The sequence below is a fragment of the Kwoniella dejecticola genome, chromosome 8 (genome assembly GCF_000512565.2).
Source record: "Kwoniella dejecticola CBS 10117 chromosome 8, complete sequence".
In the NCBI taxonomy this organism is placed as follows: Eukaryota; Fungi; Basidiomycota; class Tremellomycetes; order Tremellales; family Cryptococcaceae; genus Kwoniella; species Kwoniella dejecticola.
Genome location: NC_089308.1, coordinates 438695 through 463947, shown reverse-complemented (window position 1 = coordinate 463947; position 25253 = coordinate 438695). Strand labels below are relative to the sequence as shown.

At 48.2% G+C, this 25253-nt stretch overlaps 10 protein-coding genes across 10 annotated transcripts; 5 read left to right on the top strand and 5 right to left on the bottom strand.

The window, feature by feature from the left end:
• Positions 1–101: 101 nt before the first annotated feature.
• I303_106495 (uncharacterized protein) lies at positions 102–1328 on the top strand (the record flags this gene model as incomplete). Its single annotated transcript, XM_018411507.1, has 5 exons — positions 102–191; positions 271–286; positions 376–710; positions 924–999; positions 1153–1328. 5 exons carry the CDS (start codon positions 102–104, stop codon positions 1326–1328), a joined length of 693 nt encoding a protein of 230 aa, XP_018259319.1.
• A 391-nt stretch (positions 1329–1719) lies between these two features.
• I303_106494 (uncharacterized protein) lies at positions 1720–3120 on the bottom strand (the record flags this gene model as incomplete). Its single annotated transcript, XM_018411508.1, has 8 exons — positions 1720–2142; positions 2270–2403; positions 2467–2488; positions 2543–2613; positions 2714–2818; positions 2912–2951; positions 3021–3041; positions 3103–3120. 8 exons carry the CDS (start codon positions 3118–3120, stop codon positions 1720–1722), a joined length of 834 nt encoding a protein of 277 aa, XP_018259320.1.
• A 642-nt stretch (positions 3121–3762) lies between these two features.
• I303_106493 (uncharacterized protein) lies at positions 3763–5840 on the top strand (the record flags this gene model as incomplete). The annotated part of the gene is made up of 10 exons (XM_018411509.1): positions 3763–4049; positions 4120–4151; positions 4270–4398; positions 4478–4559; positions 4625–4759; positions 4813–4930; positions 4996–5094; positions 5166–5434; positions 5500–5746; positions 5811–5840. 10 exons carry the CDS (start codon positions 3763–3765, stop codon positions 5838–5840), a joined length of 1428 nt encoding a protein of 475 aa, XP_018259321.1.
• Positions 5841–6428: 588 nt separating this feature from the next.
• I303_106492 (uncharacterized protein) lies at positions 6429–8014 on the bottom strand (the record flags this gene model as incomplete). Its single annotated transcript, XM_018411510.1, has 4 exons — positions 6429–7195; positions 7355–7512; positions 7603–7755; positions 7875–8014. 4 exons carry the CDS (start codon positions 8012–8014, stop codon positions 6429–6431), a joined length of 1218 nt encoding a protein of 405 aa, XP_018259322.1.
• Positions 8015–8378: 364 nt separating this feature from the next.
• I303_106491 (uncharacterized protein) lies at positions 8379–14437 on the top strand (the record flags this gene model as incomplete). The annotated part of the gene is made up of 6 exons (XM_018411511.1): positions 8379–8434; positions 8506–9093; positions 9182–9852; positions 9908–9999; positions 10068–12348; positions 12411–14437. The coding sequence occupies 6 exons, from the start codon at positions 8379–8381 to the stop codon at positions 14435–14437; spliced, it is 5715 nt and encodes a 1904-aa protein (XP_018259323.1).
• Positions 14438–14603: 166 nt separating this feature from the next.
• On the bottom strand, positions 14604–16422 carry I303_106490 (uncharacterized protein; the record flags this gene model as incomplete). The annotated part of the gene is made up of 5 exons (XM_018411512.1): positions 14604–14714; positions 14796–15035; positions 15137–15319; positions 15426–16208; positions 16294–16422. The coding sequence occupies 5 exons, from the start codon at positions 16420–16422 to the stop codon at positions 14604–14606; spliced, it is 1446 nt and encodes a 481-aa protein (XP_018259324.1).
• A 363-nt stretch (positions 16423–16785) lies between these two features.
• I303_106489 (uncharacterized protein) lies at positions 16786–17259 on the bottom strand (the record flags this gene model as incomplete). Its single annotated transcript, XM_018411513.2, has 3 exons — positions 16786–16890; positions 16976–17070; positions 17172–17259. 3 exons carry the CDS (start codon positions 17257–17259, stop codon positions 16786–16788), a joined length of 288 nt encoding a protein of 95 aa, XP_018259325.2.
• Positions 17260–17829: 570 nt separating this feature from the next.
• On the top strand, positions 17830–19795 carry I303_106488 (uncharacterized protein; the record flags this gene model as incomplete). Its single annotated transcript, XM_018411514.1, has 10 exons — positions 17830–18005; positions 18074–18204; positions 18275–18404; positions 18457–18654; positions 18723–18847; positions 18903–19038; positions 19095–19227; positions 19288–19358; positions 19428–19536; positions 19595–19795. The coding sequence occupies 10 exons, from the start codon at positions 17830–17832 to the stop codon at positions 19793–19795; spliced, it is 1410 nt and encodes a 469-aa protein (XP_018259326.1).
• Positions 19796–20618: 823 nt separating this feature from the next.
• Positions 20619–22203, top strand: I303_106487 (uncharacterized protein; the record flags this gene model as incomplete). Its single annotated transcript, XM_018411515.1, has 6 exons — positions 20619–20721; positions 20782–20864; positions 20928–21208; positions 21287–21913; positions 21974–22072; positions 22131–22203. The coding sequence occupies 6 exons, from the start codon at positions 20619–20621 to the stop codon at positions 22201–22203; spliced, it is 1266 nt and encodes a 421-aa protein (XP_018259327.1).
• Positions 22204–22350: 147 nt separating this feature from the next.
• On the bottom strand, positions 22351–24651 carry I303_106486 (uncharacterized protein; the record flags this gene model as incomplete). The annotated part of the gene is made up of 9 exons (XM_018411516.1): positions 22351–22545; positions 22618–22655; positions 22721–22858; positions 22923–23124; positions 23193–23441; positions 23505–23785; positions 23870–24180; positions 24269–24489; positions 24595–24651. 9 exons carry the CDS (start codon positions 24649–24651, stop codon positions 22351–22353), a joined length of 1692 nt encoding a protein of 563 aa, XP_018259328.1.
• Between the last annotated feature and the right edge of the window lie 602 nt (positions 24652–25253).

Here is a 25253-nt window from a genome sequence, read left to right as displayed (position 1 = left end):
TGCACTCGACCTATTCTGCGCTTTGCTAGCAGTCGTCGATAAGCTTCGCTTGTGATATCATCCACAACTTCCCGGTGCCGTCGATATCTGAAGCATTCAATATGTCGACCCAAGCCCCCATTGTGGGCAGGTCCAGTCCTGTGGTCGTCTTGCCGAGAAAGAGGCACACGGCCACGGTCATCTTTTTACATGTGAGATCACCCTTGATCATCCGTCTTCCTAATTTCTCAGTGTCCGAGGAAGCTGATCTCATTGTATTGAGTCGGGCAGGGACTGGGCAATAGTGGTATGTCCTATCAGCCAATATGGCTCGCTGGAGATTGCAAGGTCCTATACTAAATCTGTCATGCCATCCCATGTCGTGTCGGATTATAGGTCACAGCTGGGCTCATCTAGCAGAGACCCTCTCCGATTCCCTTCCAAACGTCAAATGGATCTTGCCCCATTCTCCAATGATCCCTATAACGATTAACGACGGAACAATCAGAGCAGGATGGTTCGATATCCTTAGTACGACTTATCTTGACGACACCGAGATTGAAGACTCCGAAAGGATGTTCGAAGCTGTTTCGGGTATAGAGCAGCTCATCCAAGTTGAAATCGAGGAGAGTGGGATACCTGAGAATCGGCTTGTGTTAGGTGGATTTTCGCAGGGATGCGTCATTTCTATGTTATTTGCTTTGACGACGAAAAGGAGGTTGGGCGGGATAGTGGGCCTTGGGGGGGGGGGGGGGTACCATTGGGAATACGGCTCAAGGAGGTCAGTCCTTCGTTTTACTTATGTCTCTTTGACACACCAAACCCCTCTGCAAGAACGATGAGTCGTGTTCAGACTTCATATACCGTCATCGAGTGTGATTGAGACGTTCTACGGTATACGTTGACCGTTATACTGACTCGTATGATTCCTTCTTCTCTCGAAGATCGCTAATCCCGAGGCTAAGGAGATGCCTGTATTCTGGGGGCACGGGATGGACGACGATAAAGTCTTATTCTCTAGTGAGTTGAGTCATTGTTCTACCCGTCCGCTATTCCGTGCTATCAGGGGATTCAAATCTGATTGTGCAGATATCATGCGCATAGCGGGGTGTTTCAAATGGTCACTAATATGCTGACGCTTGCCTCTCACTTCGTTCTTCGCATCTTCTGCAGTGGCGCAACGATCGATACACATGCTCAAAGGTCTCGGATTCCCATTATTACCAAAAGGCACAGTATTTGCGAAGCAGGGAATAAGGTTCGAAGGGTATCCTGGTTTGGCTCATACGTGGTCGGCTGAAGAGGTGGAAGATCTACGAGGATGGCTTGTAGAGGCTTTGCGAGAGTGAAAACGGAAATGGGATTGGAGATGACATTGTAGACGGCCGGATTGTTGAGCTAATAAAACGCGGCTCCGGAGAGGAGGGAGTCTATGCAGAGCTGGACACAACGCAGGTGACAGTTCTTGCGCGAAGGAGATTGTTTGCACATCTTCGTTTCTGAATCAAACAAGACAACACAAGGATGAATGCCATCGCTACCACTGCATCTGATCTAATTTCGAAGATGCTTTTAGATTTTCAGTCGCTGTGTTATAGCACGATATTCAAGCAAGTCTGATAGAATACATCATGCCTTGCTGCGAATTTGTGAGCACAACACGATTTGGCTCGAATCCGTGAAGATATGAGCACCCCTCAATTCTTTCTTCCTTCTCGCATCGTATCACGGGCGGTCTCCCTAAGACCCATTTATCTCCTCTATCTTCCCTTCCGTCTCCGTCTCCGTTTCCGCCGTCTCCTTCTCCGTCACAGCACCGTTCACGGCCTCCTCGACTCCACCTTCAGGTATAACACCGTCCGCCAACATCCTCTCGATCTTCCTGACTTGTTCCGACGTCTTCGCATTCGTCAAAGCCTCTACCAACCGTCGTTTCTCGTCGGGGGTCATCAATCTTCCTTTTCCTCCCTTGATCGCGCTGGCCTTATTCGCGTTGGCTGAGAAGGCAGAGGAAGATACGCTCGAAGTGGTAGGTATGGATAATTGGTGGGCGAGGGAATTGGGGAGTTCGGTCAATGGATCTATGAGGAGTTTACGTGATTTCTCTCGGAGACTGTCTTTTATTCGCTCGTAATCTAGTACATGGAGGTTGCCCTTGGCGACCTATGTTGGGCAACATTGGATTATCAGCTTCCTTTCCGTTGCATGACTCCCGGTACGCGTGATGATAATGGATTGTAGATCGGAAGCTTGCATCCGTCTGAGATCCTAGGTCAAGAAGCAGACTCACCTTCCAAACAACGAACTCCTTGTAATGCTCCTGCTGAGTCACCGGGTTACCCTTCAACACTAGATGCCGCAACGATGTTAATGATTCTAAAGGTAAGAGGGAGGCGAGTGATGATATGGCATTGTCGGTGAGGACTAAGAGGACAAAAAATCATAAGCTATGTTCGATCGCGTAAGTGCGTCTAATGTACAGCTTACCTAGGGTGACAAGATTCGGTATCTATGTCGATCATGTTAGTCATCAGGTCGCTAGATCCGTAGAAACTCAACTCACATTAGGTGGTAATGATGGACTTATGCTGGATATTTGATTCTGAGCAGCATGTATAGCGGTCAATCTCGGTGCTAAAGGAATGGATTTGAATCCAGGATCAGCTGAAGAAACAGAAACGAGCATGATACGCAGCAATCAAGCCTCATAGGGCTCAAATCGAATACTACTCACAATTCGGTATGTTCCCCAGCACCGTTATCGAATTATCGGTCAAGTTGAGGGTATCGTATGATCCTTGATGCGATGCCAAGTTCTCGATCACAGGTATCTGTAGACCTGTAGCAATAGGTGTCAGAAGCATCAGCGCCAATAACCAGGTCATTACCTAGAGTTCTTTGACAGGGTTTTGATCGTGAAGCTAGGACCTACCCCTCAACTCCAACTCTCGTTCTTTCAATGGATTCAAATGCTACATTTTCAATCTGTTTAGCCATGACTGACGAGTATTTCGGGGTGTTTTGGTGTTGAGTAGACTAACGGATGGCGCTTTTGAGACATACTATACGTTACGCATGTCAACATTCCACCCAATGCTACGATTAGAAGCTGGGCGAACTCACATCTGGAGTCAACCTCATCTTGAGGCAATCGAAATAATCTGATTGACCGTGTCGTTACGATTCCGCTATATCTGAATGTCTACGAGGTGATTCGTCTAGAATGTTTGAAAGAGTTTTCTGCTCGCTCGTCTCAGCTCGGTTTTGGGTTGTGACTCGTTTTCTTTGGGGTTGTCTATGACATGTATCGCGTGCACATTGATCTTTGAATGTTGAAATATCAAGACGATGTGGATCTCAGTTATCGAAGACATCTCGAGCAGCCATGATTATTATGGTGAAGACGGCGATATGAGAGGCATTATTGTATTGTGGCACTCGCGTGGCATGTCTGTTATCGTTTTATAGTAGTAATGATTTTTTGGTGCCCCGTGCGCGTGTCTGTAGTTGAATTAGCGTCTAAATGGGACGTGGTCTGTGTACGGTGCTGCTTTCATTGTCCATTCAGTCATTCAGTCAATTATACCACAACAAAATACCAATCATCTTGTTCCCGTATACCTTTGATATTCCATCTCAACCTCAATCTATAACCTGCTTTTCTATATCACAGTCCAACCTTCACTTCTTGCTTTCTCTTTCGTTCTTTACCCCTTGATTCAGAGTAACTTGAAGTTCACTCAATCCTCACTCTCACTCGCCGACTTACCTTATTCACTCAAGATGTCTGAGGGGTACTACGAAAACTCGAACGGCGACGGAACAACCAACGGGACATACGGAGAAGGTAGATCCAATGTGACTTCGCCCAACGGAGATAGTCTACTCAATTCGAGAGCTATAAGCCCCTCTGCATACCCCGTCAAAACTGAACCTGGACTCAATGGGAATGCCAATCCCAACGCCGGTGTCCAAGCGCAAGCGCAAGCTCAACAACCTGCTCGAAAGAAATTGGCAAGCTGGGTGGGATTCAGCAATTTGCCAAATCAAGTCCACCGAAGGAGTGTAAGGTGAGCTCGTCCTGCATTCTCTGCTTCTCTATCCACTTTACCAGTCGCTGATGCGGGTTGTTAATTCCAGACGAGGTTTCCAATTCGTCGCTATGGTAGTTGGTAAGTCGCGCACAGACCGTTTAACCACCATACACGCATTACCATACATTCCAAAGGCATCGTGTCACCGCAAACCTTCCTGCCCATAAAAGGGGAAATGGTGCTGATCTCTCTGCAGGTGAATCGGGGCTTGGTAAATCGACACTCATAAATACCTTATTCGAGACCAAATTGTATCAACCCAAGAACGTACCTGCACCAGGGGAGGACAGGGGGCAGACAGTTCAAATCGAATCTATCTCCGCTGGTAAGTCTCCTTGAAGTAGTGACACTAGCGGCTCCTTTGATCCGGATCTGGACTGATTGAGCGTATGGGAATACCGCAGAGATCGAAGAAAACGGTGTCAGACTGAAATTGACGGTGGTTGATACACCTGGTTTCGGTGATTTCGTAAACAATGATGAGAGGTCAGTTTCGAAGTGCCCGTTAAACGCTAGCAGGTCTATAAGCTGATACATTCATGGGCGAACAGTTGGAAACCCATCGTGGACAATATCGAAGCTCGATTCGACGCTTACTTGGAACAAGAAAATAGAGTCAATAGATTGAAGTTGGTTGATAACCGAGTGCATGCTTGCATATACTTCATTCAGCCTACTGGTCACTCGTAAGCTGCCGTGATCGAATGACCTAAAGCAAATAGCTTATTCGTATAAATAGCCTCAAACCGATCGATATCGAATTCATGCGACGACTGCATACCAAAGTCAATTTGATACCTGTCATTGCTAAAGCGGATACTATGACCGACGATGAGATTGTTCTCTTCAAACAACGAGTACGTCATTGCACACATGTCCTTTACAATAAGTTTGAACTCTAGCTGATGATAGCGCAATGCAGATCCTGTCCGACATTGCTCATCACGGTATCCGAATTTTCCAACCCCCTCAATATGAGAATGAAGACGAGGAGACTATCCAGGAAAACGAAGAGATTATTGTAGGTTCAATCAGCTGGGAAGTCTTTGAAGTTCATGTACTTCAGCTGACAACAGTTTTTCTGTGACATAGAGCAAAGTACCATTCGCCGTCGTCGGATCCGACACCCTTGTCAACTCGCCCGATGGCCGCCAAGTACGAGGTCGAGCTTACCCCTGGGGAGTCATCGAAGTGGACAACGAGGATCACTGCGACTTTGTCAAACTGCGACAAATGCTTGTCAGGACACATATGGAGGAATTGAGGGAACACACCAATGATGTTCTGTACGAGAACTACCGAACAGACAAACTCAAGGCTATGGGTGTCGCCCAAGACGAAACAGTATTCAAGGAGACCAAGTGAGTCTACGCTGGCAGATGAGTGAACGAGGAATTTATGTGCTAATTCTGGGATATCGGGATAGCCCCGCTGCCAAACAAGCTGAGGAGAGAGCATTACACGAAGCCAAACTCGCTAAAATGGAAGCAGAGATGAAGATGGTCTTCCAACAAAAGGTGCAAGAGAAGGAAGCGAAGTTGAAGCAATCTGAAGAAGAGCTATACCTCCGACACAGGGAGATGAAAGATGCTTTGGAGAAACAACGACAAGAGCTCGAAGATAAGAAGCGAAGGATCGAAAGTGGTAGACCATTGACTCCGGAGAAGGGATCTGTAAGTGGGGTGCGTGGATTCCAATTTTCCTCCTTGATTGCGCTGATTTGCCGTTATACTACAGCAAAAGAAGAGATTCGGTTTAGGTAAATAACCTTGACCGTGATTATATCCGACCTTCTCCAACCTCTCGGTCAGAGTGAGATCAAAAGCTTCTCGCCTCGGTTGTTATGTTCTGGAATCCCTATACAACAAAATTGTCAATGCCCTTTAATGCCCTCTCATGTGTTTATACGTCGTCTCTCCTCCTCCTCCTCCGTTCAGCGCCTATTCAGCCTGTTTTGAATCAGAATATTTAGATATACCTCTTTGTTTGGTCGAGTCGATCCTCGCCTAGCTTGAAAAAAGATATACTATCCTGCCTTGGTCATATATCCAAAAGTATTTACCCTTTTCCCTTTTGGAATAATAGTGTGCATATACTCTATTCTTGGTTATGCAGATGCTAGCTTGAACGATTGATGGCGTGGCCTTCTGTCTCGTACGTCCAAGGTCATGTAACGCAATGGCGCAGTCATGTTGTGCGATGATACACGTGTACATGGGTGATGTCAAGTACAGTCCATACAGTACAAACAAGAAATGATATTAATGATGAGCTGTATTGTGTGATATACAAAGTAGATTCTAGGAATGTAGCGCGAGAAGAGACGAGACGATCGTCGTTATCGTCACTTGACTCTCAATCACCTCTTGTTCGCCTATTCCTTCCTCCGGAACCTTGCATCCTCGCCCAATCGCTCGAGCACTCAAGCTGGCTCGCAGAGGTCATCTTACTCAGATCCGCCAAACTTCTACCCAGCGTCAAAGCTTGGTCCCTCGTTCCTCCTACACCTCTTGACCTAGGTCCTCCATTCGCTGTGGATCCACTTCCATTAACTTGGCCCGAAGCTATTCCTAAGGCAGTAGCTGTTCCAGGGACATTGAGGGAATCTTTCGTAGGTAAGAGATCACCATCTAATCCAATACCACCATTAATCCCTCCTACTCCTACTCCTCCAGCTCCTCCACCTGCACCTGCACCTGCACCTGCACCTGCTGCGGATGCTGAACCACCTGCGCCGGCCGCGGTGGCGCCTTTACCCCTGGGCCCCCTCTTTCCTGGCTGATGAGCGATGTAGGATTGGCCATTGGGAGGCGGATGGACGACGAGCGAAGAAGAGGAAGAAGAGATGATGTCGTCCGTGGAGATTATGGCTAGCTGAGGAGAGATTAAGGAGTGGAGTAAGATGTCGGATGATTTGATCATTCCGTCTCCGCCGTCTTTTTCGCTTGTTCTAGAAGTAGAATTGGCGTTGTTGAGGTTGACGCTGGTACTAGGGTTGTTACCGTTACCGTTGAGGATGGATGGAGTGTCGCCTCGAGAATGGAGAGCGGAGGAGGTGGATCGATTTCGGATAGGCAGTTTACGTGTCGGTCGAGGACGTATCTGGGCTTCCAATAGTGTATCTGCGTGTGGATTTAGATGAAATAGTCAGGATCGATTGACAACGTACATATCAATTGTCGTAATGCGGTAGTGGTAATCATGGGAGAGGAAGAGGGAGAGGGAGAGAGAGAGAGGGAGGGAGGGAGAGGGAGAGGGAGAGGGATAGAAAGATGACTTACCAGTCACCACATCACCACCTTCTTTCTCTTCTCTCAACTTCCGCCTTCGTTCTTCGATGGAAGCGAGAAGTCGCTGACGGACTTGATCCCTTGCGTCCCAGTATTGAGCCTCGATGGACTCTCGCTCGGACTCGTACATCCTCTTGGCTTGACCGGCTCTACGTGGCGACAGAAAACAGAATGAAGGAGAACGACGATCAATCAGTTTATGTAGTGTAGTGCGCACAAGTAAAGGCGGTCAGGCTCACTTGTATTGGTATTCTATTTCTGCAGCTTCTAATAATGCATCCCGCTCAATGGCCATGGGATATACCCTCAGAAGGTATTTGGCTGAAGTGGGCGGTTGGGAATTGACGGCTCTGTTTTCGATGTGATATTCTTTGTATAATGCTGAGAATTTTCTGATGAAAGGCGTCGCATCGCACACATCACAAAACGTTGATTAGCCAAAGTGACAAAGTTGAACATGGATACAAGAGACAGTGGACTGTTGAAGTCCGGTGGTGTGACGACCACTCACTCATCACGATTCCTCCAACTCTCATCATGCAGCATCTCTATCTTATTGACGGTCTCTCTTCGTTTTCTATCTCGTTTCGATTCTAGGTGTTGAGGAGGTATGATGGTCGGGCCATTGGCCCCTGATGGTAATTTCGACATTGCGCCTGGATCGATCGATCGCCTCCAGTCGTCTGAGGGTGTGGTCTCAGTCTATGTTCACAGCAATGGCCAAGAACGTATAAAAAGTCGATGATGGGTTACTGTCAAGATGACAAGAATGACATGCACTCTTAACCTTGGTTGACCTGACCGGCTTAATGCGGGGCAAGGGGCTTATCACTCCGACAGATAACCTAACAAAACAGCAAAAACAAATACACGTCATAGCGGCATCAGCTGGCTGCCCACGTGGTAGCCTTCTTCAACTTGCTTCGCGTACTGTGAAATCAACGTCAAGAGTAAGACTGCATTAAACATTATCTTCACAGCTATTCGATAGCAACACCAATAGACACCACGCAGCATGGTTCAACCTCAAGCCGGGCCTTCAAATCTGATGGAGGCAGACGACTACCTCTGGTAAGCTGTCTGTCTCCCTGTCCTGAGTCTGCTTAATGGTGGTCCGAAGCTGACGATTGAACCTCCCTTAGCCCTTTAACGACCATTCGAGATACCCTTCAAAAGTCGGACCCTTCATCGATCTACATACCGAAACTAACAGCTCTACTATCCTACCATGAGAAGAAATTGACCGCACCATGGGCACCTTTCGATCCCCCTTCAGCTAAGTCGAAAGCAGCAATATCGAAAGCTTCCTTCTCACTGCCTTACTCCGAAGTTCAATTCTCAGTAGACGAGAAGACCCGTTCATTGGCCGCTAAGCTTACGGAGATACTCAACATTAACGAAATATCCAGCTATTTGCTCATAAGCTCGTACGACACCTTCAGCATCAATGAGTTAACCGAAGACGATGAGCAAGATATGATACTGGAAAGAGTGTTGTTATGGTATTCAGAAGAAATATTAGCATTACCACAAATCATCTTGACCTTGCTCAAGCTATCGAACGATAATGATATAAAACAAACAAGCTTGGGAGATCTCGCTTCTGGCTTCGTGGTGGATATTATCGGAGAAGATACCTCGGCCTACATAGAAAGCCTATTTAGGAATTTCAGTATGCTAGCTCAGAGGAGTTTGGACGATAAGCAAAGAGGATCGACTAGTCTGTTCTGGTGAGTACAATCACCTGCATTCAATCCCCCATGAATCTCATGAGGTGCTAGTGGAGCGGGTCTCGCTAACGCAAGTGTATGCGAGCAGGGCAACACATCAATTACGTCTGCAAGAACAATACTTGAATCTCCTTTTCGTTCTCCTAATCCAATCTCGTTTTCGTCCGTCCATCATATCTGAGGGACTGATAAAAAGCGCTATCATGTCTTCCTTCGGTACCTCTCAAGCCAATCGAGAGATATGGGAGACAGATTATGAGTGCACAGAAATCAGCACAAGGATAAGGGATTTGATGCTCATAATCGCTCTGGAAGCATTGTGTTTATCCGAAATCGTTTCGCCTCAAGAAGGGAATCTGTCGGATGATGAAGCGATGCAAGATCGAATACAGGACACTCTGCTACACGACAAGAGCAAGATCGAATCGATACACCATTGTATCATCGATTATTCGAACGACTTGACACCTCATCATCCTGAACCAGATTTAACATCTACACCCCTTCCTATTTGGCCAATGTCGATAATCTGTCTGGCTTGGTCTATCGTCCTTCGGTCTCTGCCACAAGACAGGCTACCGACAAACGATCACGGTGTAACGTGGCAGGATATGGCTATTAGGGGATTGCGATTGCCCTCAGGTCTGTTCCCCTGGCTGGAAGTCATACTATCGGGCCCGCTGTTAGGATCTGATAGGGATACGATACCGGACAGTGGGGCGATGGATGTCGGCTTATTCCTGAGGAAAGTGCTCAAAGGTGAGTCCGGTTTGGAGTGCGCAATTTCGGTGCGGGACTGACGAACCGTGTGAAGACCTTTTGGTTGGCTTGTCAGAGCTTGTTCAACTGGAAAGTATAGCGGATCGACCAGGGTTATATCGCAGCTGGGAGTTGCTTTTCGGCGGAGTGAGTATATGAGATTGGTTATCCCTTCATACCATTCAGGCGGAATGACGAGACTGACCGCTTCGCAGGGATCACCATCAAATGCAGCAATACTTAGCGCCGACTACTGGATAGACGACTTCCCTTATCAGGAGAGACGCTCAGTTTTGGATCGAAGCCAATACCCTTATCAGCCTACGCATGTACTTCGCCTCTTGTCTTCTTTGGTCGGCTCACCTACGGCGGACAATCCCTCAGAGGAGTATGGAACCGATCCTGCAGCACAGGTGCACCACTACTTTACGAATCTGCCAACTATCACTCTTACGGTAGAGTCCTCATGGTGCAAGTATGTAGGGAAAGATGAGAATGGGAAGGAGACTGTCGAGTCTACCAAGAGCCTGATCTTACCCGGCGGTGGAAGCATACCTAAAGGATCGAGAGGATTTATCGTCGGTGCCGCTAATTCAAGTCAGGTAATGTGGACGAACCAAATCATCTCGGGTTGGCCACTATTCCTCGAAATACTACAAGCCGCTTCTGGTCTGAAATCACTGGACGAGCGAGCTCGTGGCGACTCAGCTAGCCCTACCGATACTGTTTACCTGTCAGTACGAGATCTCGGCATACAGTCCGATACTACCGAAATACTGGCGGCTGGTCTTCAATTCCTACATTCGATTCTGCACTCTTCCACGTACATCAAGGCGACTGTTCTCACCCACCTCAGCCCAGATGGTCAATTTACTTCTGGTCAGAGACTGCTTCACCTGGCTCTTACAATTCTTCAACATAGTCGGAATAACGAACTCAGCTTCGACGCGTCAACGATCTCCCAGGCCATTGACCTGATCCAATCGCTTATCACGTCACCTGAAAGCAACGTCTGGCCTGCTCTGCGTTCTTCAGGATTCTTTGATGCGACTGGCAAGAAGCGAGGAAGCGTTGTTGCCCTTATTCAGGCGGACTCGACCAAAGGAGAGCACACTCTGACCGCATCGGTATTGAGACTCGTTCTCACGCTAGTGAAGAACGCGGATCATATACCGGATTCGGACACAATTCTTCTGCGTTCTGCCTTGCATCTTGTCTTCTCGGAAATCTGGAGCAATTTTTCAGCGTGGAGATACAAGGATGTAGCGAAAAAATACGAACTATCGTCTCTATTGGTCGGTATTTTCGACACGATTCTCAGTCATCCTCTCGCAGCCGATGGGAACGGACCAACACCGGCAGCTCAGGTGCTCATAGATCTGTTCGTAACTTCAACCTCGCCTTTGACTTACCGACCCCTAGTCGACGCCATCACACAAGCCTCTTACCTGATCCCTCGGCTCATCGGATCAAGAAGGAACGCGGATGCCGAACTTGTCGCCACATGCCTGGACGAGACGCTTTCTTTTGTCGCAACCTTATTCAGGGTATCCTCAATGATGGCCACGTCCGCTATGGCTCTGCCGAAATCGCTATGCGGACTGCCAGTCGCCCTTCCGTCCCGAGATAAGGTTCAGCTTGTCGATGCTCTTTTCGAAATAGCTGTCACACCGGCAGCGCAAGTGACCAATGTTCTCAACATCGTTAAGACCGTCAGAGTGTACCTAGAAGTCATATCGCAAGATCCCCATAAACCATCTTTGGCGAGCATGCTCCGAAACCCGAACGAAACTTGCGAGAAGCTTACGGAATTAGCAGCAAAAGCAGATGATCCCGACGTCCGTTCTGCCGTTTGGGATTTACTTTCGACCATCGTGTCTACTCAACCTGGATGCGTATCCGCTTGCATCGGCCGGCCCGAAGGTGATCAGCCTGGCTCGACGCTCAAAGCAGCTGTCGAAGAGATCACAAACTGGACTCAATCCTTCAAGGAAGCTCCTCATACTTTATCAGCGGTGTTGAGTTATCTTCAGTCGATCATGAGATCTGCCGGCGCCGATAAGGCTATAGCAAACCTACGGAAGAACTCGGAATTTTGGCAAGGGGTTTTCGACCTTTCCACTCGGATCGTACCTGCTCCTCCGTCGTTCTCGCTGTCCATGCACTCGGAGGACTTCACCTACCGAATCCAGAAGTATGCTCATTCAGTACAAGCCAAGGCGAACGCAACTTCCCTCTTATCTTCAGAACTTTCATATGCTCTGAATAACGATAATGAAGATGAGCCGGAGACAAAAGCCAGAACTTTGGTGCTTTCTCTATTCAGGAACAATTCGGCACTTCAAGAAGCTTCCCTGATGAGTACTCATAGCTCCTGCGTACCTGAACTGCACGAAGAGCAGTCGAAGAAAATTGTGGGCTGTGGCGGTAATTTGGGACGATTGAAGACTGTCAAGCTATCTAGCGAGCGGGAGTATGGAAGGGATTACCTTTACGGTGAGTTCATTCAGGCGTCGAGATATGTCAGACATGTAGCTTACCCACATGTCTGCGAGTAGACGGATCGGTCATTGTGCCAAGCTCAACAACCCAGCAATCAACCGTTAATCTAGCTTTAGACTTGCTCAATCTGAATTGGTCGATGCTTGACGCCGACATCGCGCTCACACGCTCTTTCCGACAACTGGCCGAATCTATCTCGGTGTGGACCGAAGGCGACAGCTTGGCGATCAATGCGGCTCTCCGAGCGGCAGTGGCTATCTCCGAGACCGTCGCAGAGGAATACCGAGGGGGTGATGTGATGCTTGCTATTCAAGTAGAGCGGCTGTCGATCTTGGCTATACTGCTTGAGACCGCACTGGACGCAGAAGAATCTCGATCGCCAGACTCGGAACTCATCAAACAGCTTTCGACATACATGGCCTTGATCGTGAACTCGCAAACTTTCCCGCCTATCGTCTCCCTACGCCATCCTCACTTGCCAACGATTCATCAACCGGTCCTCCGAATATTGTATCTACTCCTACAAGCTATCTCGAGCTCTGAGACAACGACTTCCAACGTGTCCACCAGAGAATCATTAGTAGATGCTTCGACTATATTTGTGCTTGAATCCGCCGACATCGCTTTCGAGGCTGTAATCAAGGGCAGCACAGCCCTTCCGGACTCAGCGACATCAAATAAAGGTCAATCCGTCTTCGCCGGTAATCTCAGCATGATCATCGGAGTAATCTGCGAACTCAGCAAACTCGCATCCGGTGCCAACAGCAATACGAGTAGCCTGTGGCTGGATAAAGTTCAGGGATTCAACTTGATTGGCCGATCGCTAGAAGTTCTGGTCCGAACTCGTGTAGTGAACGATCGACTTCCCTTACATATCTCCAGCATCCTGTTACTCCACTTGGCATTAGCTGAGAATCCTACGACATGCGAGAAATTAGCTATCTCAGGCTTGTTGCCTTCTTATTCGGATAATGCGATAATCGTCCAAGCTGAACACGGCAACATTGTACCTCCGTCCTCCTTTGGACTTGGAAACTCGACACACGATGCATGGTGCGGTATGCTCTTAGTTGTCAAAGCTCTTCTATCGACATTACCGGATACCTTATCATTCGCCAAGAACGATGTCATCCCCTTCATCCGAGTGGTCAACCAACAAATCCTCTCATGTTTATCGTGGGATGGCGAAACTCCTATATCTCTGGCCGCGTTGACCGAATTAGAATTGATCACGGACGTGTTCTACGGCATCGCCTCTGCGTTAGAAGTGGATTCTGCGACCCGATTCCACGGAATAATGCAGAATTATTCTATAAGCGCGATTGAACTACTGAAGAATATCAATTACGCTTTATCTCATCCTAGATTACTATCGACACTCTTCATACATGCTTCCGAGGAAGAACGGTTCAACTTGGAAGCTGAACTGCGGACGATCGGAGATCAAGATGAATCCGGGTCAAATACCAATTTGTTCGACTTCGAAAAGACCCCTATCATCGCTTCGCGATCTACCTTCCTCTTGAGGGTTATCCGGAATATCAGTTTAACAATCATCAAGTTGACTAAATCGTGGGAAATACTTTCTACCTCCCAAGAGGAATTGGACGAAAGGTCAAACTCGGATTTAGAGCGTTTGATCCTGAGCGTGGCTGAACATAACGATACACATGATCCGATCGAAATCATTAATGACATATATACCAACGTCGCCAATATCACTACTGTGTCATCTTCAAACGATGATACAGAAGCGGGGTATCTGAGTAAAATACAGAACCAGATCTTAGAAACTTCATCGTTGATCGCTTCAACACAATTGTTGTTACGTCATTCGTTATTACCGGAACACGAGAAGCGGGTCGACCAAGAAAATATGGATCTGGATTCTGATGTTAGCCCCATGACTATGACTTCGAAACCCCGTCGGCAGTCCTCGGGAGGTCATGCCAATGCGGGAAGCAAAGAGAGCTTGACGATAAGGGAATTGCAGAATGACTTGCAGGCTTTGTTGGCGCGTCAAAGTGGAATGAGGGGAGTGATTAGGAGTAAATTAGAGAAGGTTTTCGGTACTGATGATTGAGTTCACTCTTTCTGCATCGACTTCTCTGATACACTATATAGTATTTGTCGTTGCTTCATTACTCTGTTAGTTTAGCTATACCTGCCTAAATGATTACATACCATCAATATCTCGAATCTTGTTCTCAAAAATGCATTGTAAAAGTACAGTAACAGACAGAATTCGACTATAATCCGGCAACTCGCATGTAAATGGATTTGTACTCTAGCCAAGGATCCAGACCATTCGGACCATTCTCTCTGCCTATTCCTGAGGCTTTCCAACCTCCGAAGGGGAGCTACAATACAGTGGACACACAAGGGCGTGAAGGAGGTAAGCAAGAATATCAGATAGGATGGGCGCAGGGCGCAACACTCACGTCATTCGCTGTGAATGGTGAATTACAATTAACACCAACAGAACCAGCTTCCAGAGCCTTTGCAACCCTCATCGCTCTATCGAAGTTCTTGGTGTATACGGCAGAGTAAAGACCATATGGCGAATCGTTACACCGTTTTAAGACTTCTACTTCTTGCTCGTCTGTGAATTTGTGAATTACTAAGACGGGTCCGAATACCTCTTCGGTGTTTACTGCGCTGGAATCTGGGAGGTCGGTGATCTGTAAAAGCCATGTCGATATCGAGGTATCAATATATCAGTCAGACCGATTGTTATCAGGGGCGAAGACGACACAGCGGAACGTTTCAAGGTTCAACTCACGATTGTTGGCTTGAAAGCATTGACATTGTCATCTCCATCTGCTTTACCACCATATACCACTTTTCCCTCTTTCAAACCCACTTCGATGTAGTTCGACACGATTGATGATTGTGCCTTGTCGGCCTGAGGACCCATCGTCGTGCTCTCACTTTGGGGGTTACCGTGCTCTACACCTTTGAACGCCTAGATTATCACAACAGGCATGACTCTTCCTCAGCTCACATCATCATGGCGATTTTTGACTTTCGGTGGAAATCGAGTAACTCGCAGAACGCAGATCGCTACTCACCTCAACGAGACCCTGGACGAAGCTATCGTATACCCCTGCATGGACGTACAGTCTTGACGAAGCGATACAAACTTGCCCACTGTTGAAGCTTATCGAGAAAGCACAATCCTTGATTGCTTGATCCAAATCCGCATCTTCGAAAACGATCGTAGGGCTCTTTCCACCTAGCTCAAGAGTAACATTCTTCAAATTACTATCCGCCGATGCTCGGAGTATCGCTCTTCCTGTATTTGTCGATCCCGTGAAACTCAGCTTCCTGATCTTCATATGCTCACTCAGCAGAGCACCAGTCTTGCCTGCCCCATGGAGAATCTGGATAACTCCAGGAGGGAATCCCGCTTGAGCGATCAGCTTTGATAGATGGGCAATGGCCAACGGAGCCTTTTCGGAAGTTTTGATGATGATGGCATTTCCGGCTGCTACGGCTGGAGCGGCCTTGAAGGCGAAGGCTCCGACGGGGAGATTCCAAGGGATAATACCGCATGTCACGCCGAAAGGCTGTCGGAGATTGATATTCACATAACCCGGACAAAGTAAGGAGGAAGTTCCATGGACATGCTCTGCTAAACCGGCGTAGTACTCCCAAGTAGCTGCAGAACGAGTACCTTCGTCGTTCGTATGGACTGGTCGGCCCATTGTGAGCCCATCTAGCCTTGCCAAGTCCTTTGTGGCGTCTCTCAGCAGGTTGGCAAATCTACGCATGACTGTAGCTCGTTCGACGCCAGATAGGTCGAACCATACTTTCTGACCAACTTCGGCTCCTTGTACGGCGGCTTCAACATCCTGCATATCACCACATTCAACATCAAGCATTTCAGCGTTTTACTTCTTGACGCTAAGAGTCACACATGACCAATTACAGACATACCTCTGGGCCGGCAACAGCGACATCGGCTACTAATGATCCATCGAATGCGTTGTATATCGGAAAGGTCTCGCCGTTGTGAGGAGCGGCGTACTCGTTGTTGATCCACAATCTTGTCTCGATCTGTGACATCGTCATGACGTTCTTTGGGCGAGGCGTGTAAAGCGTGCTATAGCAATAAGAAGTGGAAGTAGAGTCAAAGAGTCGACGGTACAGCAGTCTGAACGTCTTCTCCAAAATGCAGTGGACGACTATGACTTCAATCTGACATAGCCAACAGGTTCGGTCCGAGAGAAACAACAACTTTATCGCAAGCGACGAAGAAGCGCAACGCTTACGCATTCGAGTAATGTTCTGCTGCGAAATCATTCCAGCCTTGTTGACGATACTGGAACCACGTAGCGCACAGGGCATAAGATATCAAGCATAGATCATAAGACATATGTAATAATCTACAAAGCTTAGCGAGCTTATCCGCTCGAAGGACCCATGACATCACACGGTGAAAGTCTTCAACTCGAACGGTTTGACTATATGATCGCTTAGGAACTGTATCAAGGGTTTGAAGTCTGGGTTGTTCTGATGATACAATTTCTCCGACTAAGCAATAAAGCACAAATCCCCAGAGGAAATGTCATCAGGTTGCAGCGTTCGTGTGAAAGGGAGGTCGGTATTCTTGGCTCACCTCTTCCCGCTCGTATCTCTCGACGATACAGAATTTGTTAGGATTCTCGACGTCTTGTTGGATAGACCATTCTATCGTCTCGGGATCTTTTCGGACTATACTTGCGAGAACCGAGCAATCTCAGCGCACTGCACAAGTTTGCCACCTTCATCTTTTGTCCCATCTCCAATGGCGCTTCCGATGCTGCACCACTCACAAGAGGTCGCATCGCGAAGTAATCTAGTCTTCACTTCTTCGGCTGAATCCGATCTCGCTTCTAGCAAGCAGATCATTACGAAAACCATAATGCCAGGAATCTCTTAGGAGGTCTGTAAGGTCCCGTGCTATAAGCTGTGGATGCGACAATGTCAAGTATGTGTCTAGTATGAGGAATGACAGCACCTCCCGAGGAGCGGCCCAAGACGCATATGTATGTATGTCTCTTATCAATCTTAGCTTGAGCTTTTTCTCTCCACATCGAAGCGAGTCGGCTAATCTACCGCCTTTGCTCGACAGCCACAATGAACACCATCCGCCTTGCTTTGCATTAGGCGATACAGGACAAAATAACGTAACTCTGCTTTCGTCCAGGTCGTCTGGGTAGAAGTCGGCAAAGCACACTTTCTTTTTCATCGTCTGGGTACGTGGATCGGTTACTTTGCCGCCATTCACATCTATCAGTCTTCTACAGCTATCTGGTTGGACATGGTGATCCGACTACTACATGATACAAAACCATAACTCCTTGCTGTTCATCTTTATAAAAGACAGCTTGGGCTGCTCTCATACCCGAGCATGTCCCAATATCGTGGCACGACTCGAGTACTCTGAAGAAGTAGGAATCTCCTGAGACGATCAGCAGATATACAATTACGATGTCCGAAATCACGCCAGCGAAAGATACCAATCTCGATGCGAATGAGAAGAGCCTCGATCAATATGCCTCTGTCAATGAGGTTGATGGGATCGTCAAGCCTGACCAGATCCCCCAAGATGACGGCGAGGTCTTCAAAGTCGGTCCAGGTCAAGCTGAGTTCCGGACATTGGGCTGGTGTGTTTAACGCTCTGCATTTCGTCATCTCTTCGGTTGATTGACTGATTTCTGGTGATGATGCTCAGGATCAAGGCAGCTATCATCCTGATGAAGCTGTGCTTCGCTACCGGTGTACTGGCTATCCCTTCGTCTCTCGTGGTCGTAGGCTACGTGCCAGGTGTAATCCTCTTGGTGGTGTGGGGTGTTCTCTTCACCTGTAAGCGGCACAATCCCATATACTGCCAGTCATACATGCTAACACGGGTGATCATTGCGCTATGACTTAGACTACGCCTATGTCATGTATCAATTCCGAATGAAGATCCCAGGTATCCACAGCATTGCTGATGCCGCTCACGTGATGGGCGGATCCATCGCCAGAGACGTGACTGGTGGTCTTTTCCTGCTCACTTGGGTGTAAGTCTAGGTACCGACAGAAATAGAAGACGACGCTAATCGGAATGATCAGTCTTGCTACTGGCTCAGGTCTCGTCGGTCTGGCAACAGGACTTGACGTGTTGGCAGATGGTAAAGTCTGTCTGGTCGTCTGGACCTTTGTCGCCGCGGCCTGTACAGCTCTCTGCGCCAGTATCCCCACTCTCGGCAAATTGACACTTTTGACTTGGGTCGGCTTCAGCTGCAGTTTCGTTGCTGTCTTTGTCGTTGTGTAAGTCAAGTGAGATCCCTACCTGAACTTAGGATTTCATGCTGATGATCTTCGCTTCATTCTGCTAGCGTCGGAGTGACACAGGTTGATCGACCTGCTGTTGCTCCGAAAGAAGGACCATATGACCTGATGTTCATCGCCGTTGGCCATCCTGGCTTTGTTGCTGGTCTCACCGCTTCAATCAACTTATTTGGTGGGTATGACACCCATCGGAACGGTATTCAGTAGCTGACGATGGGCTTTGGCAGCCGGATACGGGTCCACTCCGACTTTCATGCCTGTGATTGCCGAAATGGCGAGACCTAAAGACTTCCGAAAGTCACTCTTGACTTCTCAGATATTCCTGATGATGTGTTACGTTTCCTTTGGAATGGTCATGTACGCGTGAGTGATGAATGCCTTCCTGCCAACACAATGATGAGGCTTACGCGTACATACAGCTATTGTGGCCAATATGTCGCGAGTCCTTCGTTGGGCAGTGCAGGTGGAACTATCGAGAAGATCGCTTATGGGATCGCTATTCTTGGTCTGATAATGACTACCACTCTATGGGTCCATGTTGCTGCCAAATACGTAAGCCAAAGACCACTGAACATGTCGTGACCGCCGTGCTGAGCTTCCGTGTTCCCACAGGTACTTGTGCGAGTCTTGCGAAACTCTAGGCATCTCCAGAGTAAGACACCCATTCACTGGGCGGTGTGGCTGTGAGTCGAGTTTAGTCAAGTTCTTGCCAAGTCCTGTCTTATGCTGACCGTAAGTAATGATCATTACAGCGGTGCTACTATTGGTATCACAACCACTTCTTTCGTCATAGCCGAAGCCATTCCCTTCTTCAGCTACCTAGTCGGTCTGATCGGTGCCTTGTGCTGTGCTCCCACCTGTGTAAGTCGTCAGTAGATTCATTCGCGCGCAACCCGGGCTAATCTATAATCTCCTTAAGCTCGTTATCCCAGCTATGATGGGTATATACATGGATAAAGGCAAACACAGCACTACATGGTGGAGGAAATGTCTCTTCGCCTTCCACTGCTTGATTATGGTTGTTGGATCATTCATCACAGTCGCTGGAACCTATACTTGCATCCAAAGCATCGTAGATGCATACGCAGAAGGTACCGTCGGTCATGCCTTTTCATGCTAAATCCTTCGTTGTAAAGGATACAAAGTATGCTTTGAGCAGGATGAGGCCAGGGGATAGGAAGGGGATAAGTTGCTCATGGGAAGTCCACGGGATAACAGTATTACGCAGTTGCGCTCGGTTTTCGAAGAGTTTTGTCCATAATAACTTACGTAGACAACCTCTTATACTGTAGATTAAATTGAATGCAAGTATGAATAGAAGGATGAAAACTTCCCGCGCGAACGTACAGTACTTGTGGCCACTATGAGATTCAAGTGGCCCCTGTCTCGATCCAAACCTGCTGTCCCCACCTCATGCTTGCTCGATATGATCGGTTGTGCGGAAGAGAAAAGAAACCTAACTGCATCGTCCAGTCCACTTACCCGCATTGATCCTGGCTCCACCCTTCTGCCTCTACTGGTGCTAGTCGCTAAAAGTCGGCAGATCGCATTTTGCAGCTTGTCGCCTAACAAAGGTCGCTTGACGAAGCGGTTGTTTTTACGGCAGGAACGCATTCGCCTGTATTCCCGGGTGCGAGCATATAGCTATCAGACCCATCGCTACTGGTTTCTCTCCAGCATGTGATCACTCACCTACTGAACTTTAGCGTTGCGCCTGGACATCTCTCCCCATGCCACTCCTCGTCGCACCATTATGAACCGACACAGCGGAACATCGGCGCGCTCAAGCGACATGGCATGGGTCGTATTCTTCCTTGGTCGCTATATATCAGTGGGATTTACAACTTGTGAATAGACCAACAAAATACATACTGTATGATTTGTTGTGAAGTGTTCATCATCCTACTACTCAAAGCAGTCCAAACCACGCCTCAATCGCCACCATGCCGATCGCCACGACCGTTCAGCCGAGAATCAACCATCAAAGGCTGAATGATACCCTGCAACATTCGTGTCAGTGGGGTGCTACACCTGATGGAGGTATGAGTGAGTAAACCTGCTTACAGTGCAAATATGAATTGACCAGTGCTGATCACTCATCAATAGACAGGCTGGCTCTGAACGACGATGATGCTACTGTACGACGGTGGTTCATCACTGAAGCCAAGAAGCTGAAATGTGACATATCTGTGCGTCATCTCGATCTGAGATACATGAAATGATGGGACGCATTGCTGACAGCAGCTGAGCAGGTTGATGAGATGGGAAACATCTTTGCTGTACGACCAGGCAGAAGTGTTAGACCGCCAATCGGAATCGGATCTCACCTTGATACACAGCCAACTGGCGGACGATATGACGGTATTCTCGGTGTCCTATCAGGGTTAGAGGTTCTGAGGGCTGTTCACGAAGCCGATTATGAGACAGAAGTACCGTTGGCCGTAGTTGTATGGACGAACGAGGAAGGAGCGAGATTCATACCAAGCTGCATTGGAAGTACTGTATGGTCGGAATCAGCTACACTTGAGTTTGGGTGAGCGACCACTTCTCCTGTCCTATCCCAGTACTCAGTCCAAGGACGACATGAGCTAATACGGTAATGTCTTTACAGTCATTCCCGTAAAGATCAAGATGGTATCTCAATCCAAGACGAATTGCAAAGACATCATATGCTCGGTGCTACACGAGCCTCGTACCAATCCAATCCCTTATCAGCCCATTTCGAAGTACACATCGAGCAGGGTCCTATATTGTTCGAAAGCGGTCTCTCGGTGGCGACAGTGAAAGGTGTACAGGGGTGGAGGTGGTATGAGATACATCTGCAAGGAAGGGGATCCCATGCTGGTACCACACCAATGACGCATCGACGAGATCCTCTGGGTGTATTCGCTCAAATGGCCCTAGTAGCTGAAAAGCTGGCCGTCGAGCTTGGGGGTTTGACGACTATCGGAAGAGTTTCATCACTTGCGCCGCAAAGTACCAACTGCATTCTGGATGATATCGTATTTCACCTTGATATCAGACACCACGAGCTGGACAGGCTCGAAGACCTGGAAAGTCAATTGCGAAAGGAGTTCCAAGCGATAGTTGGGTCATCTAAAGGTGTGGAAATGAAAGAATGGAAACAGCTCAGTGACACCGCTCCTACAGCATTCAACCAGACAGCTGTGAGCTGCGTGGAGAACGCTATGAAGGATATCCCTCACAAAGTGTTGATCAGTGGTGCGGGTCATGACTCGTGAGTATACGCCTTCGTCAGATCTTATCAGTGCTTATTGACGGTCTCTCCTGTGTTCAGCGTCTTCACGGCTAGACGAGTGCCCACAGCGATGATCTTCATCCGATGCAGAGATGGCATTTCTCACCATCCATCCGAGTATTCCACTCCTGAAGACATGTAAGTTCCGCATCACTGGATTCGGATGACAGAGCTATGATCTGACAGATTTTCGCAGTACGATCGGTGCCCAAGTACTGCTTGACGCCGTCTTGTCATACGAGAAGCAGATTGCAACACAGGTGATCTGAGTCTAGATCGCGAGCAAGAACGATTCGGATAGTAGAACAACAATTTATACATGACGTATTCTCTACCAGCACATTGTACAACAACTCATGGAAAGGGTGGTCATGCATCGTATTGTAGGACGGCGATGGTCTATTGTACAAATCTCACTACACAAGCAAAGGAGAGCCTAATTCCATGGTAACTTGCACGCAATCCGTAGCGATACCTGCATCTCTCCGCTCCCATATCGTTCTGACGACCTTTTCCGCTATGCGTGGTCCTGCACTGCCCTTCCATTGACATTTATCTATGAATTTCAAGCATGCCGATCGATGTTGAGGTATTGCCGCACTGCATACAAGCTGTCACAAAATGTGGATCAGCTTGGGTCCCCTCATCACATAAAACACGATGCGATTATGCGATTCACTCACCATGAATGGCCACATCAGGCCTATCTCTCTTCCCGCATCTGCAGATCCCAAGACGATCAGAAACGATTTGTGTCCGCTACATTCGCCCAGCACGTCCACTTACGGACTGATTCGCCCAGATTCAGCATGTGCGTCACACATTGCTGTACCCTTGCGGAAGTTACATCCACCTCAAAAACTTTAGTCATCAGCATCACGCGTATCGCCAGCCGATAGAATTCGTGCGCTAGGCGTATCCGCTCTGCCGAATCAAAGGTCAATAAGATCAAGCGTATCGATAGTGGTACCGAGAGCGAATGGCTTACCATCGCAATTGGACAGCCATTTGCCTTCCCACATCTTCTCATCCTTCAGATCCGCTTCGATGATGGAGCAGTCGGACTTCAGTCCAAGTTGCATCATCATGAGCTCGTCATCATCGGGGTTCCTCTCAAGACCTCTTGACACGGTCTGATACTCGATGACCAAGGAGTGCGCCCGAAAGAAGAACAGCAGCATGTCTCGCCTCTGATGTTGTATAGTCAGCTCTAATCAAGCAGAAATGCCTGAACCACCCAAATAAATCGAAGACTCACTACACCTAGTAACGTCTCTACCGTTTGATCCGCTCTCTGATGCCAGACATTCTCGTTCGTGAGTTGAGGGAACAGACTGGCGATGTTTAGCTGTTTACCACGACTGACGGAATGCAAGCCGAAGTAGATGGAATGTAGAGCTGAACACGTCGGAAGAAGTCCACCTCTAGCTGGATTTTCTATTCCATGGATGAAGCTCGATGCACGAGAGAGGTAAGATACGATGATATCCCCATCACCTTTCAGGATCTAAGCAATCAAATATTCAGCTGAGACCCTCTGTTAATGACATATAAACCAAAATGAACTCACGGCAGCCAGTACCAGCAACAGCATGACTGAAGGCCTTAATTCCAAATCATCATTCCCTGTTTCTCGTTGACCTGCCAGGGCTATCCTCAGTGTGTGCAAGGCAAGTCCGCGCTGTTTCGAGCTCTCGTCGCCATACAATAACGCTTTAGGCTCGTCTTCGCTCTTTCTGGCTAAGTTGGAAAGGTGTTGCGCGGACACGGCTAGGATGGCATGCATCAGAGCTTGTTGATTTTCCTGTGTTGCTCGAGTCGCTAGCTCCTGATAGAACTTGCTGGCAGAATCTGAAGGGAAGGTAGTGTGCCATGTAAGCAACATACATGTGTGAGTGGGTCAGGACTCGGGGATCATGATTATCGACAACTCACCTTGACTATCTACTACCACGACTGTCGTCGAGGCAAATCTGGTGAAGTGTTCCAAGAGCGGTCTGTCATTGGTAGAGGTACTTGATGGCCTTGACTCCCACAGGCTTGAGTCCACAAAAGATGCCCAAAGTGCTGGATCACAGTCTAGAGGGACAGAAAGCAGAGCAGTCGACCATGTAGAAGGCAGCTCCGCGGGCACATTAGCGGGGTTTGCTGGATTCCCGCCAGGAATGGTGTCGATGTTAGGGAATGAGAGGTCAGGAATAGGTAGGACCGACGCGACATCGGTGAACGCCTGAAGGAACGATGCACTACGAACACAGTGTTTAGCTAAGGAAGGGATAACAAAAAAGGCACTTTCGGTTCTGAAGCTCTGAACAAAAGCAGAGCGATACTTACTCGCTTGTCCAATCGATATCCCCTACTCGAGTGGGATCCAGTAAATTTCCCGCCGACACGTCTGCCGAGAATCCATTGTAAAGATATGAGTCGTTGCTGGTATTGATAGTGCTGGATGCACTCCTCCCCGATCTGGAGGGGGGAGAGTCTGTTGCATCTGGATATATACACGTCTGACTCGCTGCAACACATTTTGAGCATGCAGGCTGGGTTTGATCGCACTGTGGAACCAAGTAGTCAGCCAGTGGCGGCTGAGCATGGGCCGTTGACTCCAAAGGACGCCCGCTGTCGGGCCCAGGTCCATTCCGCCACTCATGCAGACATACCTTTTTCTTCTGAGATCGACAACGCTTACACCCTCCTTTCGACCTAGAGAACTTCATGCGTCGCTTACGACCTGGACCCTCACCCTCACCCTGCGGTGTGCGGGGCTCTGAACCACCGTGGCTCGATTCTACATCCCTCGAAATGTTGTTGCTATGTGTCTGGGTGTCAGGCGGAAAGGAGCGGTCCGAGCTACTTGCGTATGACGAGGAGCCAGTCTGACGGGAGGGGTATGGGGCGGTGGAGGGAATAACCGCTTGGAAGGAGGTTTGCGATCGCATATTGAAACCCCAGCCCGAGATGAACCCCCCGAATCTGCGCGGTAGTGGACTGAGGAGCTATCGATAAGCAATACGACGTTGTAAACAGCAATGTACCATATGCTGCTGTTTCGCAGATAAACAATGAGTATTGTATGGTATGAATAGCTAACGGATACCTTCAGGCGGATGCAATAGCCGCAAGCGCTTGTGCGAAATCCAGATTCAAGATCCGCTAGAGTGGTAAGCTTACGGCATGTGTTTTGCCCAGCTGTTGCTGGGTACAAGAGGAAAGTCACGTGAGTGGTTTCGTTACTCGTCCCGAAGCTTATAATAACTAGCAAACGATGCTGAGAGCTTACAACCTGGAATTTTGGCAAGGTGGAAAGACGTAAACAGAA